The sequence below is a fragment of the Notechis scutatus genome, chromosome 3, assembly GCF_049901735.1.
Source record: "Notechis scutatus isolate UNSWTSFEM ecotype Mainland chromosome 3, rNotScu1.2, whole genome shotgun sequence".
NCBI lineage: Eukaryota > Metazoa > Chordata > Lepidosauria > Squamata > Elapidae > Notechis > Notechis scutatus.
Window position 1 is genome coordinate 83,602,219 of NC_142011.1, and position 13,564 is coordinate 83,615,782.

At 35.5% G+C, this 13,564-nt stretch overlaps 1 protein-coding gene across 2 annotated transcripts in view; it reads left to right on the plus strand.

The window, feature by feature from the left end:
* Positions 1 to 13,378, plus strand: part of BTBD8 (BTB domain containing 8) — a 39,897-nt gene extending 26,519 nt beyond the window's left edge. The window contains exons 12-18 of one of the 2 annotated variants that reach the window (XM_026674105.2): positions 809 to 938; positions 3,845 to 3,906; positions 5,611 to 6,235; positions 7,087 to 7,177; positions 7,548 to 7,684; positions 8,693 to 10,990; positions 12,343 to 13,378. In XM_026674105.2, coding sequence (XP_026529890.2) covers positions 809 to 938; positions 3,845 to 3,906; positions 5,611 to 6,235; positions 7,087 to 7,177; positions 7,548 to 7,684; positions 8,693 to 10,990; positions 12,343 to 12,812 — 3,813 coding nt within the window. In that variant the 3' untranslated portion in view covers positions 12,813 to 13,378. Of the gene's footprint in view, positions 1 to 808; positions 939 to 3,844; positions 3,907 to 5,610; positions 6,236 to 7,086; positions 7,178 to 7,547; positions 7,685 to 8,692; positions 10,991 to 11,808; positions 11,966 to 12,342 lie in introns of those variants that run through there. The other variant, XM_087960609.1, reaches the window with a different exon arrangement.
* Positions 13,379 to 13,564: the final 186 nt, after the last annotated feature.

Consider the following 13,564-nt stretch of genomic DNA (forward strand, 5'->3'; position numbering starts at 1 on the left):
TATTCTGGAAACTGAATATTTGTGATAATTATTTTTAGCAGTGGAAACAAAGATTCTTAGAGGCTTTCTACGGAAAAATATATTTTTACCAAACTTTATTGCCTTTATGAAATTATCATATTTTTGCAGTTTGAGTCTTTTTCAAGACTGGACGCCCACTAGACAGGTGGCATATTTTAAAATAGTTATAATAATAATTTGTGTGTGTGTGTGTGTGTGTATATATATATATATATATATATGTATATGTATATGTATATGTATATGTATATGTATATGTATATGTATATACATACATACATATACATGCATACATACATACATATATATATATATACATACATACACACACACACATATATACATACATACATACTTGCTCCATACTGTTGCAGAGTTCTTCTGTTGTATTTAGCAGGAATGAAAATTTAACCAGATGCTTTATTGGGCCCTAGAGGATTTGACCTTGTAGTGACAAAGCCAAGGGTAGAAAGCTATAAAGAGATTTACGTGTAAAATTGGAAGTGTGGGGAGAGAGAAGTAGGTAGGTTTGATATTTTTTGAGCTACAGCATCTGTGGGAGTGGCTTGGCTTCAAGTAGAGCAAAATTATGATGCAGGACAATTGGCCTCTGCAAAGCTCGACATCTGTTCAGCAATCGTAATATCTAAGCAATTGCTAAGCAATTAATATCTAAGCTAGTTCAGTTGAAGGCACAAGTGCCTTCTATAGGGAGTAATGACTGGTTGCTATGACAATAAGGTTTTTTCCAGCTGCTGATTTTTTTGCCCTTCTTATTTGAGCATAGGGGTTTCTGTGTAGGATCCAGGCTCTGCGTGATAAACTGTGGATCTTTCTGCTCCAGTCATTTTTTGCCGTTCGACATACAGAGGGCTGGAAACTGCTGAAGGCAGCTGATCAGGAGCGAATACAAGCAGGTAGGCAAGCTATAGCTGGGGCTGAGTGCTTTGCATGACAGCTGAGCCATTATTATAGAGAAGTCGTGGGAGATGGTGATTAACGTTAGCTGGAAGGACATGTTGATGAGCCTTCTGCTTCCTGATTATTATGTAAGGATTGTGAAAAATAAACAGACAGCTTCAAGTATGGAAGCCAAGCTGATTGCACCTTCCTATTGTGAAGGAACATTATTATGCAGCTATATGGACGCCTTTTAAATAGGTAGGATGTCTTTTTCTTTGTGTTTAGTAATTCTTTAGTATGGTTAAGCACATAGGAATTATAGAATTTTATACATTTATTTCATGGTTGGAGTGGGCAAGGGTTTAGCGTGTGTTCCAGGTCTTGCTTAGCAGCCAATCTCATTTGTGTTGAAAATGAAGGGTCCTTTGAATTCGTGATTAATATGATGCTATGATTCTGTCTGACTGCTGCAGAAGATTCATCAAAGAAGCTGCAGAGTGGCTTTTAAACATTTAAGCAGCACAATTTGAAGCTAAACAAAAGAAGTCTTGGTCTGCTCTCCTTCCCCTTCTCTCTCCTACCCCCCCCCCCCCTCCCATCCTTTGTTTTCAAATGTGTAGAATAAAATCTTGCAGATGAAATAATTGAAAATGGCTTCAGGGCATCCCTGAATATTTTTGCTGTTGTCACATAATTTCTTTAGTATGGCGAAGCAGATACATGCTCAGGATTATAGCTTCCTGTAAAGAATTTCAGTTGCAAAAGGTAAAATGGCAATATAATATAAATGAATCGGTTTTTTGTGATTCTTATCACAATATCCTGCCTTGTAAAGTGTATTTACAAGCTTTGTGTATTAAGCTTTTTTTTTTCTGGAAATCAAAATCAGATCAGTCATGTCCAAAAATGTAATTTTATTGGGTTGTTAGATGATGTCATTCTAAATAATGTTTTATAATATATGCATATAAACCCATGCATAAATTTTGACCATAATTCCTATTTTCCCCTGATATGAATAATTAGAGTATATTGTGATAAATTTGGGAAACCTACATTGCAGCTGTGATAACTATCCAGTTGATTTATAGCGTTAATTACTGCAGGTTGGTTACAATATCCAGAGATAAAAAATATTAAATATTAAAAAAATATTCCATTTTGTGTAATCGCATGCCTGTTTTGTACAATCAGAGCAGAAGCTATTTTTCTATGTGAGCTATTTGAATGGCTACATAAACTTTTAAAGAAGCATGCAATTTAAAAATATATCATTTAGGGATTACTTCAGATTCCTTTTCAATGCCGTATATTAAAAATAGATTAGACTAGGAAGCTTAAATGCTGCCTCCAACACTACTCGGTGCCTGGTATTGGTTCCCACTGGAACATGTTTTTTTTAATTTATATTTTATGCAGCATATATAACATACACTCTTATTCCCTTAAGAAAATAAAAAAGCCACCCAGGTGCCATTTTCAGCCTCATGCCTTCCCTTAGGAAACCAGAGGTTCGCTGCAGGGTGGGAATGCAGCTGACTCTTACAGGTTTTATATTCATAAGATATATAAGTAATAGTTGCAGGCAGTAATAAATAGATTGGTAGAACTATATGCTTTGTAGAATTCTTTGGGATAGATAAAAATTGGATTTTGGCAAAGGATGTTATATATAAAGTATATTCCTCAGTCTTCATTTTTCTAATATAAGTTATGAAAGCTGTAGCATTGCAGAAATTTAATTTGTGTAATATCTGTGGAGATTCTCAGTCATCCCGGTCATGGTTGTCTTAAAGGTGCTTGCTTTTTTTTCTTTTTTCTTTTGAAAAGGCAACTGGACTTCTTCTTTGAGGAAGAAGAAAACATTTTGCTTCTCATCCAAGAAGCTGTCAGTTCTGATCAGTTCTGATTTTGGGTGCCTTCTCAGAGTTTCAATCAATTTCCATTTGAAAATTTCATATATTATACTGACTGTTTGAAGACTGGCCTTGCTTACCAAAAGTATTTCATTTTCAGTTATGCTTAAAAGCATAGATAATTTTATTGAATATTGCTGTATCAATGCAAGAGGAAAGCTTTCTGTTTTAAATTAATAACATGAGATAAGTTGGCAACATGCAATAAAGTTTGTATGTGGAAAGAGTGGGGATGTATGTTATTTAAAGATGTAAAAATCAAAATGATTATTATTATGGTTGGTTGCACAAAAAGCCAGATGTTTAGATTGGCATTTTTATCTACCTATTCAGTCCTTCCCAAAAATTTGGGATAGGCAGAATTTATTTGATGGTTTTAGAAGTATTGTTGCAGGATATAAGTTGTGCTGCCTTTTGCAATTGACTGATGATGATTTTGTCAATGTTGATGGTGTTCAAGTGGTGTTCCAGATGTTTTGGAATTGCACCCAAGGCACCTATTACTATTGATAACTCTTGTTTTATTTTGCTAGTCATTCTACTTCTACTTTGTAATTATTTTTCTATTTTGTGATTTTCTCCAGTTCTTTCTCTTCTATTCTGCTGTCTCCAGGTACTTTAATGCCCACTAACTAGGGTTTTCTTTCTTTCTTATCAACTATTTCAAAATGATTATAAAATAATATAATTATCCATTATTGTTTGTCATACAACCGGCCAGATGTTTAGATTGGATCTGGCATTTTTATCCACCTGTTAAATCCTTCCCAAGATCCTAGCATAGGCAGTTGTTATCTTTTGGTGGTGTTTATTATTCTTATTGTTGTAATCTACAGGTTTAGAATGACTTGTTTCATATTAATTTGCACTTTAAAAAGTGTATGTGTCATTCAGGGCTGCCTACCTAATGGTTCTGCTGAAGAATAATATTCTTAAAACTTTGTTTTCCTCCATCACTTTTCTTTAAATATATCCTAAAAAAAAGATGTCCTTTTCTTATACAGCTGCTGTTGACAAAGGAGATGACAGAAGACCTACCAAAAAGCCCATATTCAGTAGTTCTCAGGTAAAAAAAACCACCCTCACATTTTACATTTCTGTACATAAGTATTTGTATACGTTTTTCAAATATGATATGTGATTATTTGGGGAGTTGAACATGGCTTTGAAGCTCGTATAATTATTGTATAACTTTAACAAGCACATTTATTGACTTCCCTGTACAGAGAAATGTTTCCTTACAACATGCTGAGATTCAACCTCAGAACCTCAGAGAGTAGTAATTTATTGCATCTCTTTTCCTTCATCTCTAAGCTACTGCTGTGTAAAAACCTACTTTCTCAGTTGCAGAGCAAATGGTATGCTAGCTAGCAAATGGAGCTTATTCCCTTCATTCATGCCATTACTTACTTGTGATATCATCCATCTTTTGAGATATATTCTTCCAAGGGAATCTAACTCAATATATGGATGAGGAGAGAGGGGAAAATATATTCAGCTGTGTGTTTGATTACGTTTGATAATCATTTAACCATTAGAACAGAAATATTTGGTAAATGAGGGTGACCTGAAGCTTGGGCTTTATTTTGAGGTGGGGGAATTCCACCTGTTCCTTTCAAAAACATTCATCTTGATAGTGCACTAGTTTACCTTCAGTGGTCTTTTGCATTTTACATATGGAATCTACATATATAAAAGTGAAATACCACTCATACATCATCACAAAATCCCCACAACCGTAAAGCCTACAAATTTGAAATTTGGCACAAATGTTCCTCTTGGCTTCTAGGTGCTCACTAAGAAAGGATTTTTCAAAATGACCATCAGAGCATTAGTATTCCGTATATTATTATTATTAAAACGCTCTGATGCTAAGGAGTTCTACTCCCCCTCCCCACCGGAAAAGAAATCTATTCCAAATGCAAAACACAAGCAGAGGAGAGGAGTTTCAGTTTTAAGTTCACAGCAGCAACCAGCTTTAGTACAGAACAGTTGAGCTAAGCCATGCCCAGGCTCCTTGCTGTCTCCTTGCTCACATAGCAAATACTTGTTTCAGTTTCCAAACAGCCCTCAACTTTCACACACTGACAGGACACTAGCCAGATGAATACCGAATGCTGGTAGGCAGAGGCACAATTTTTCCCCTTTATTTTCCTCTCCAAAAACTAAGCCCAACCATATAGTTTCATAGCAAAGCACAGGTATTGAGATAGTTATTTTATAGTTTCTTCTAGCAGGGATGGTGAATTTTTGTCTTCCAAATGTGGTTGAACAGCGTCTCACAGAATATTTAATCATTAGACAGGATAACTGGAACTGCTGGAATCTATAATTCAGCAGCATCCAAAGGACCTCATGTTCTTCCTTTTGAACATAGACAGAAGAAGAAAAATGTGTTTCAACATTGAAAACATACTCCAGATTTAAAGACAAAATTCTTGATATGGATTTACTTTCTGTTTATGAACCTGTTCTCTACTGAGAACTCTAATGGAAAGACTAACTAGTTGTATTCTTGTAGTCAAAGTTTATTTTAAAATTGGGCTGAATGAACTTTTATATGTTATAATAATATACAGTATTACATATTGTAAATTTTTGCAACAAAATTCATTGCATATTAAAGCAATACATAATGTTTCAAAAATTTAAAATATACTATGATTATGATTCCTGCTATAATGTATAAATGATTTTTTTTAATGGCAAATAACAATGATCCTTCCACACTTGATCATTTATTATATTTTTCTCCTGCCCTCTCCTTCAGTTAAACCGATGCTTTGATGGTACTTGTGCTCTAAAACAGACTGCTTGGGAAGCAAGTAAAAAGGAAAACTCTTGCGGTGATCCTTCTGCTAATAAGGATAAAATGAAATCTGATACATTAGGAGCATCCGGACACACCTCAGCTACCAATCGAAATAGCAATAATAAAGCTTCAAAGCATGATGATTTAAAGGGGAAAGACAGTAAAAAAGCAGTTTGTAAGCTGATGAAGGAATCCAAAATAGGAGAGAAAATGCCTTCACCCAAGGCTAGAGCTGTTATAAAGCCCAAAGTTGAAAATAATGGAAATGCTAAGAATGAAACATTGTTGGCCAAACAAGATTCTGACCGGCCATTACCTTCTAGCGGGCACAAAAATGCAGGAAGCAGCAAAACGTCAAAAAACCAAGAAGGTAAAACAACAGGTGCCCGCCCCAAAGTATTTGCAGGAATCTCAAATGTACAAATTAAAGCAAAACCTGTGAAGAAGGCAGTTGGAAAGGAATCTCCTCTCATGAGCACAGATACTGTAAGCAAATCAACCAATTCAAGTCCAGATCTGCGGATGTCCATTGAAAAAGATGACCCCAAAGAGGAAAAAGCAGATGAGAGCAAAAAGCAGTCAGGTAATACTGTAATCAGAGAGTCCCTCTTAATTTGCTGCAGAGCTGAAAATTATCTTAAAATATTTTCTTTTTTTATTACTCTATAAAGAAGTTTTAATTATTGCAATTGTTTTTTATGTTTAATTCACAAATATAAAAGAAAAATGGCAATAGAAAACATGGATGGGCTCTTAGAAAATCTCTTTCAAACATACTGAAAGCTACATGAACATACTTTTGATTAGAGATACCCGTTCCAGGGCCTCCCATGGAAGCCAGCTGTTTTATAGGCTGGAGAAATTCCCCGGGCCTCCCCCAAGGCCTATTAAACCGAAATGGGGGGTGGGGGGGGGGCTCTCGGTAAGTACTTGTGGCACACCGGTTGGTGCTTGGGTGCCTCTCGTTGCCCCACTGCCGGTCACATCCAGCCATCACGCCCCCGCCCAAAGATGCGGGGGGTGCCCCGAAAGCGCCTAGCCTTTTCGGGCTCAAAAAAAAAGCCCGGCCTTTGCCGGTGAATACTTTTTTCTTGGTATATCAATCAAATGAATAAGAGGTTTTTTTAAATCTTAATCATTACTAGATATTATTGAATAGGAATAATTTCAATGCTCGAAGGATTTTTGGATGATCAGTGTTTGTAACATGAATAGGAAAAGGGTTAAAGCTTGCTCGTACATGTTTATACAAGATTTATATGGTCCTCCAGAGTTCCATATCTTGACGTGGATGGCTATATCGATTTATTAAATGAATCAGAATGTACACATACAAACTCTTTTGCATACACACACACACTCGTTAAAATATATACACTTTTAACAAATGCTCATTGCTTTCTGAATTCTGTTTTTTATTATTTTATTATACAGCTTTAAAAATAAAATCTGGAACGAAGATGACTAATGGAGCACTTTCCAAAAAACATGTTAATGACCTTGAGGCTAATAGTCCAACAAACAGGTGCGTTAAAAAGAACATTATTTGTTTTTCATGTGCTAGGATTTTAAATCCCTAGTGAAAATAAATCAAGTTTACCTAGTAGAAACATGTGTTTGATTCCATGTGTTTCAGTCATGTTTTAACTAAAAAAAAGATAACTCTCTTTATATATAGTTAGAGCACAAAATCAATGGCTACATGGAGCCTCTCTTTAAATGCAGATTTATGCACTCCTTTCTTATTTATCATTTAAAAATCTAAAGATTGCTGAGCTCTTTCAAAATTTAGTCAGCCATTTGGTTAGGGACTAAAGTTTGACCATAATTGGAAGGCTACAGCTTTATTCAGGTCTTTAAACTTGCAAATAAAACAAAGTATCTGATAATTTCAGTATTACAAAGAAATGTACTGGGAAAAGCAACAATGAACATATACAACAAACAGTTGTGAAGAAAAGGGGAAATGAAGCTGGCAGTTCAGTGCCTCAGCAGAAGACAAAGAATATTGCTAATGCTACAAAAAGCCAAGGTAAATTTAAGTTGACTATGATTTGACTATGTTTTCTATTTTGGAATTTTTGTTCACAATGGTCTAACAACTGAATGTATATTTTGTGAGTATAAAGTTCTTAGTTAAGAACCAAGGGGATGCGTTCCAAGGTAGCAGCCATTGCATTGGTACCTATTAATAATTGGGGAGATTGTGGCTATGTGGCACAATGGATATTCTTTAAAAATTAGCATTGTGATTCCATGACAACTGCATTCTATGCAGCAAAGCATAATAATTACAGATACAGTTGTAATATTATCTCAGGTTTGTAAGAATGTATATTTCATCACATAGGAGGTGATGAAACCAATAAATAAGAGCAACTTTTAACAAAAAACCTATTCATGTAAAAATTTGGGAATCAAATCAAAAATGCTGGGCCAAAGCAAATTCCAATTTTTTTCTCTCTTGGATCCCCAAAGAGCTTGCTCCCAATATCCTGTTGTCTTAAATACACTCTCCTTTGCCTTTGTCTACTCTCCTTTGTCCCTAAAATGCCATTGTCAGTCATCTCGTGGTTTGAGATGATTTAGACCAGGAGTTCCCATTGGTATAGACATCATGTGACATATACTTTACCTTCTCATATCGATCCCTCTGTCTGTTTTCTATTCTTACAAACACATTGATATAAAGAAACTATTGAAAAAATAGCTTTTAGCCCTGGTGGCTTTTCAACTGGAATCTTTATATTAGGATTCATAAAGCATAGTGTATATTGCTCAAAAAGATAATTATTAATTATACCTATATTTTGGTCCAGTGCCTGCTAATTCTTTTGAATATGAAATATTGATTTGCTTTGTCTGTTTGAACATCCTTTTTTTCTGGTCTTTGTCTCTTTCCCCCCTTCTTGGAGAGGGAATATAAAATATTACTGTTTTCGCCCACTGATAATTTATTGGTTCTTTTGATATATGGGTTGTCTTTATAAGAAACTTTCTGAATGTAATGTAACATAAGTCTAATATGTTGCCTTTTTAGGTCTACAGGGAGATTTGTCAAATCCACTTAAGGCTGCTCTTTCTCCAAAACAGAATGAAGAGAATGGTATGACACAAGATATGACACTAACTTCACTGAAGAAAAAAGCTAAATCTTCACAAGCAACCTCAGTTAAAGCTACTGCAAAAATAATAACAACCAAAACCCAAACTCATTCAAAGAAAAGTGAAATGACAAACAATAAGGAACCAAAACAGAAAACTGTTCTAAAACTTCCATCAGGCCAGAAGCCTCACAGAAGCGAATCATCACTTCCAAAGAACGTACTTGGGGAAGAGCAAAAGAATTCAGATCTTAAACTTGATCACCCTACTTTGGAAGATCAAGCATGTGGAAATCACAAATTCAATCCAGAGGACAAAAATGACAGTGGAACATCTTTACCTGAATTACAAAGGCAGAATATACCTACTTTGGGGGAAAATATTCCCTTTGAAGAAGTGGCTTGCAAGAGAGATTTGGGGCTTTCTTGTGTTTCAGAGTGGAACATGTCAGTGAAGCACGATGAGGCAGCCAAACAAATTCATAAAAATGAGGATGCTAAATCTCCCATAAATAAAAAGATGGAGCAATGTACCTTTGAATTGCATCCTGTTCAATGTCATGAGAGTATTGTATGTGGAAATATTAACCAAAATGCTACACACTTGACTTTAAATGAAATGGAAAAATGCAAAACACTTCCAGAATCTGTTGCTTGCCAGAATTTCTTAGAAACTTTAACAAAAAATGAGAGCCATTTGGTACAAGAAAAATCAATTGTCTACTTTGATACCTTGGAAGCCGAAAAGGATATTAGCCATGTGAATGGCTCATCACACAGGCTATCTGATGGTTCAAACTCTGAACAGGAAGATAAAAAATCCTCTGCTTTTAAAACCTTTGTGATAGATTCTGAAAGTGCTGATGAACTGTCTGATAAGTCTGCCTTGACTGACTCACAGTTGGCGACGGTGGAATCAGAGCCTGCTTCAAAATCTTACGTAGAGCAAGTGGCAGAAAAAGCCTCGTCTAAAGATACGGACACTACGGAAACTCCAGAAAGTCATGAAAATTCAGAAGCGCCATTTACCGATCAGTGGAATATAAGTTCCAGTGCGCTTGATCCAAAAGAAAGCCCTGAGTCAGATACTGGCAGTGCAACAACGTCATCGGATGATATCAAGCCCAGATCAGAAGACTATGATGCAGGAGGGTCTCAGGATGATGAGGGATCAAATGAAAGGGGAATTTCAAAATGCAGTACTATGCTATGCCATGATTTCCTTGGCAGAAGCAGTAGTGATACAAGTACACCTGAAGAACTAAAAATGTATGATACAAGTCTAAGAATAGAAGTAAAAATGAAAAAAGAAAACTCTGAACACTTCCGGGTGATATCAACGAGCGATGAGGAAATCCCTAGAAAAAAGCCTGAAACAACATGGTTGCGTCAGAGTGGAGAAAGACAAAGTGGATCCAGTGGTGGTAATACTAATTTTGCCGCCACACAATTTCCTCAAGAAGCTGATCAGGTCTCTTCTTCGGCGGATGAGACAGAGGAGGAAAAGTCTGAAAATGAAAACGCCGTTGACAAAATGCCTCCACCAGAGGTTCCTGTTCAGCAGTTCCATGGGATAGTGAACCTAGCATTTGATGATGCAACGGAAAATGATATTGAAAGTCAAGAATTCTCTGCCACTAAAAATTTTAAGCGTTCCGTGTTACTGTCGGTGGATGAATGTGAAGAACTGGGATCTGATGATGGTGTAGAGGTTCATACTCCTCTGCAGTGTACTCTGGATGCTGCAACACCTTCCGATGTGTTTGATGGCATTTCCCACGAGCCTCTCAACAAAACATTTTATTCAAGATATTCACTGGAGATTGAGGATGAATTCCTGGATTGTAAGGGAGGGGACAAAGAAAAGATGCACAAAAATGAAAAGCCCTCTATAGACCCTCACGACAGTGATCAAACCGTAAAAGATACTTCAGTTACTTCAGTTACAGAGCAAACATGCTTGGAGAGAGCTGAGAAAATAGGGGACAGCCAACTTTCTGCAGAAGTCAAGTGTGAAGGAAGTAATGGCTTTCAGTGCAATAAACTTTTAGACAATGACACAAAAACTCAAGGAAGACCTTGTCACTTGGATCTTCATCAACGTGATAATACTGACTTGCAGAAGAACAGCTCTACAAAACCTGTAGATCCTTATAAGAGTCACTTCCTGGCTCAGGAAGGTAACATGAAAGAGTCAGCGTCCCCTGAATACACTGACACTGCTTTACTTGCAGGTAATGTACAGAAATAAAAAAAGATTGTTAAATTCCTTGAAATATTAAGTATTAATGGAATATTAGAGTTAGAGCTGGGACTGAGTTTAAATTCTAGTAAATCCCTCGGGAATTTTATGCAGACTTCCTATAAAATTCATATTCTGAATAGTCAAGAATATGTTGTAGCTTGCAGTTCCTGTGGGTAGTTGGTAATGTTATCTTGGATAAAGTAAAGAGGAGGCTGCAGTTCTATCTTGAGCTTATTTTTTTCCCAGAAGGACATTAGCAGCTCATATATCCATTTGTTTGAAAAACTATATGATTCATAAATATACATACATACATATATATATATATAATCTATTAAAGTGGGATGTGCAATAAATTTGTTAATTTAAAGTGTTTCGGATTGTTAAACTGAATAGATATATTGATTACTACAGTTTCTGTTTTGCACAAAGTTGGGGATTAGTCTTGTACTGTTGTAATCAGTGGGGCGTTAACATTGACTTCAGAGGAAGCTAGTCTGCAACCTGAAATACTTTCAGGATATTCTTAAATTATGCTAGCTGGGAGAACATTTTTTAAGAAAGAGAAAGATTATGCTTTAGAAACCAACAAATACATCTAAATGTATGCTTGCTTCATATAGTTACTTCTTGTCTAGTTTTATGTTTCTTAAAACAGGAATTCAGCTCAATATCCCAATACATAAAGTGCACCTGAATATTTTTTTTTCCGTGTATCAAAACATTTAAAACAATTTGTGTTCTGAATGATATAATTGATCAAGTTGTAACTCTTCTTTTTGTTTGCTTGCTTGTTCTTGCTTGCAGCTATCCTTTGCATGTACAGTATACTTCTTTAAGTATAAGCTTATGGGAGCAGGGAAAATATTTGTTTTTGTCACCTTTGAAGATGACTTGGCTGAAGTCATTGTTCTCAGTGAACATGTCTTCCTTCTCTTTCCTTTTCTTCTTTTGTTCCACTTTCCTCCTTATACTCTAGTTCTTCCTATTTTAAGTTGCAGCTTTAGTGGTTTAGAAATCCATGTGCATTAAATGTTGGTTTACACGACTTACCTCTTTCTGTATTAGAATTTTTTCTAATTCTGAAGGTACAGTATATTGTTAACTTGCCAATGGTAACTTTATGTATAAGCCATATTTTGTTTCATTAATTTTTTTAAAATACATAACTTAAAAGCTACAATCTTTTGTGAACTTTGTACGCAGTTACATTTTCTTCTTACTACTTATTTGATTGTAATTGTTCTCCTGCACTGAATTAAGTAACCTGTACAGAAGCGCTACAAAGAAAGTCAAAACTTGTACAATTTTTACAATGTGTAGTATTATGAATTATTTCAGGAGACATAGATGATTGTGACAGATTGACACAAACCTGCATGTATGAGCATCGGCTTCCAAAAACCCTTTCTCCAATATACGAGATGGATGTTGGAGAAGCTTTTGAGCAGAGCATGGAGTCTGAAGTGAATTTTCTAGATATGGATTTTGAAGATCAACAGTTTGCCGAACAGGATTGGACTCTTCTCAGGCAATTGCTATCTGACCAGGAATCAAACTTGGACATCAAAAATTCTGTTCCTGAAGACCTTAACTTAGCACAGTATCTCATCAACCAAACACTATTTCTGGCGCGAGACACTTCACAACCTCAGGGTAAAGCACAGTTTGACACTTTCAGTAAGTGGACTGAATTAATATCTCCACTGGATGACTCTTCAGCAAGTCTTACAGTGGCAAGTTTTTCTTCAGAAGATTGTTCTTCCCCACATGGGGAGTGGACAATTCTTGAACTGGAAACTCATCATTAAGGTATCTGTTTGATACAGGACTCCTCTCTTTTTCTCTCCCTCCCTCTGCAAGTAAATATTTTGCAATATTTCCATATAATAACTGTTATATTGGTCAAGCATGAACGATCCAATTCTAAGTAAAATTTATTTGCAGGTAAAATCATTTAAGTGGATGTTTCTAAAAAGCAATTGCAGTCATTTTTGGTTTGTTTTTCTTGACTTCTTAGGAAGATTTCTGTATGGAAACAAAATCTTGGCTTAGTGTATTCTTACTTATCACTTAGTCATACCTTCCTGGATGTTCAGTGAATTAAAATAGGAATGCAAAAAAAGTCGTGCTACCAATTTTTTCTTGTATCATTCTGCATTTAGTAGCTTCAAATAAGAAATTCACAGTGATTATGTCAAGATGTGTGCTGACAGTATTTTAAATCCTAGGCACATATTTATGTTTGAATTTGCAGGAAAGTTTTGATGCAACCGTTTCTGAATTTCTTTATAAATAGCAGCATGTAGGTTTGTTTTCTCTGACTTGTTTTTGTATTTTTTTTGTTCTGAAAACTTTCAATAAATTTTTAAATTGCTTAAAAATAAGGCTACACATAACTATTATTAGAATGTATGATAATACTTATTTTTAGAGAGAAAAAATAGTGTTGTTAAAAGAGCATACAGTAATTCGCAGTTCTTTTTGAAGAAAATGAAGGTGACTAGCAATTTTCAAGCAGGATGCATGTATGTCTCCCTTGGACCTGATAACTTTGCTACAG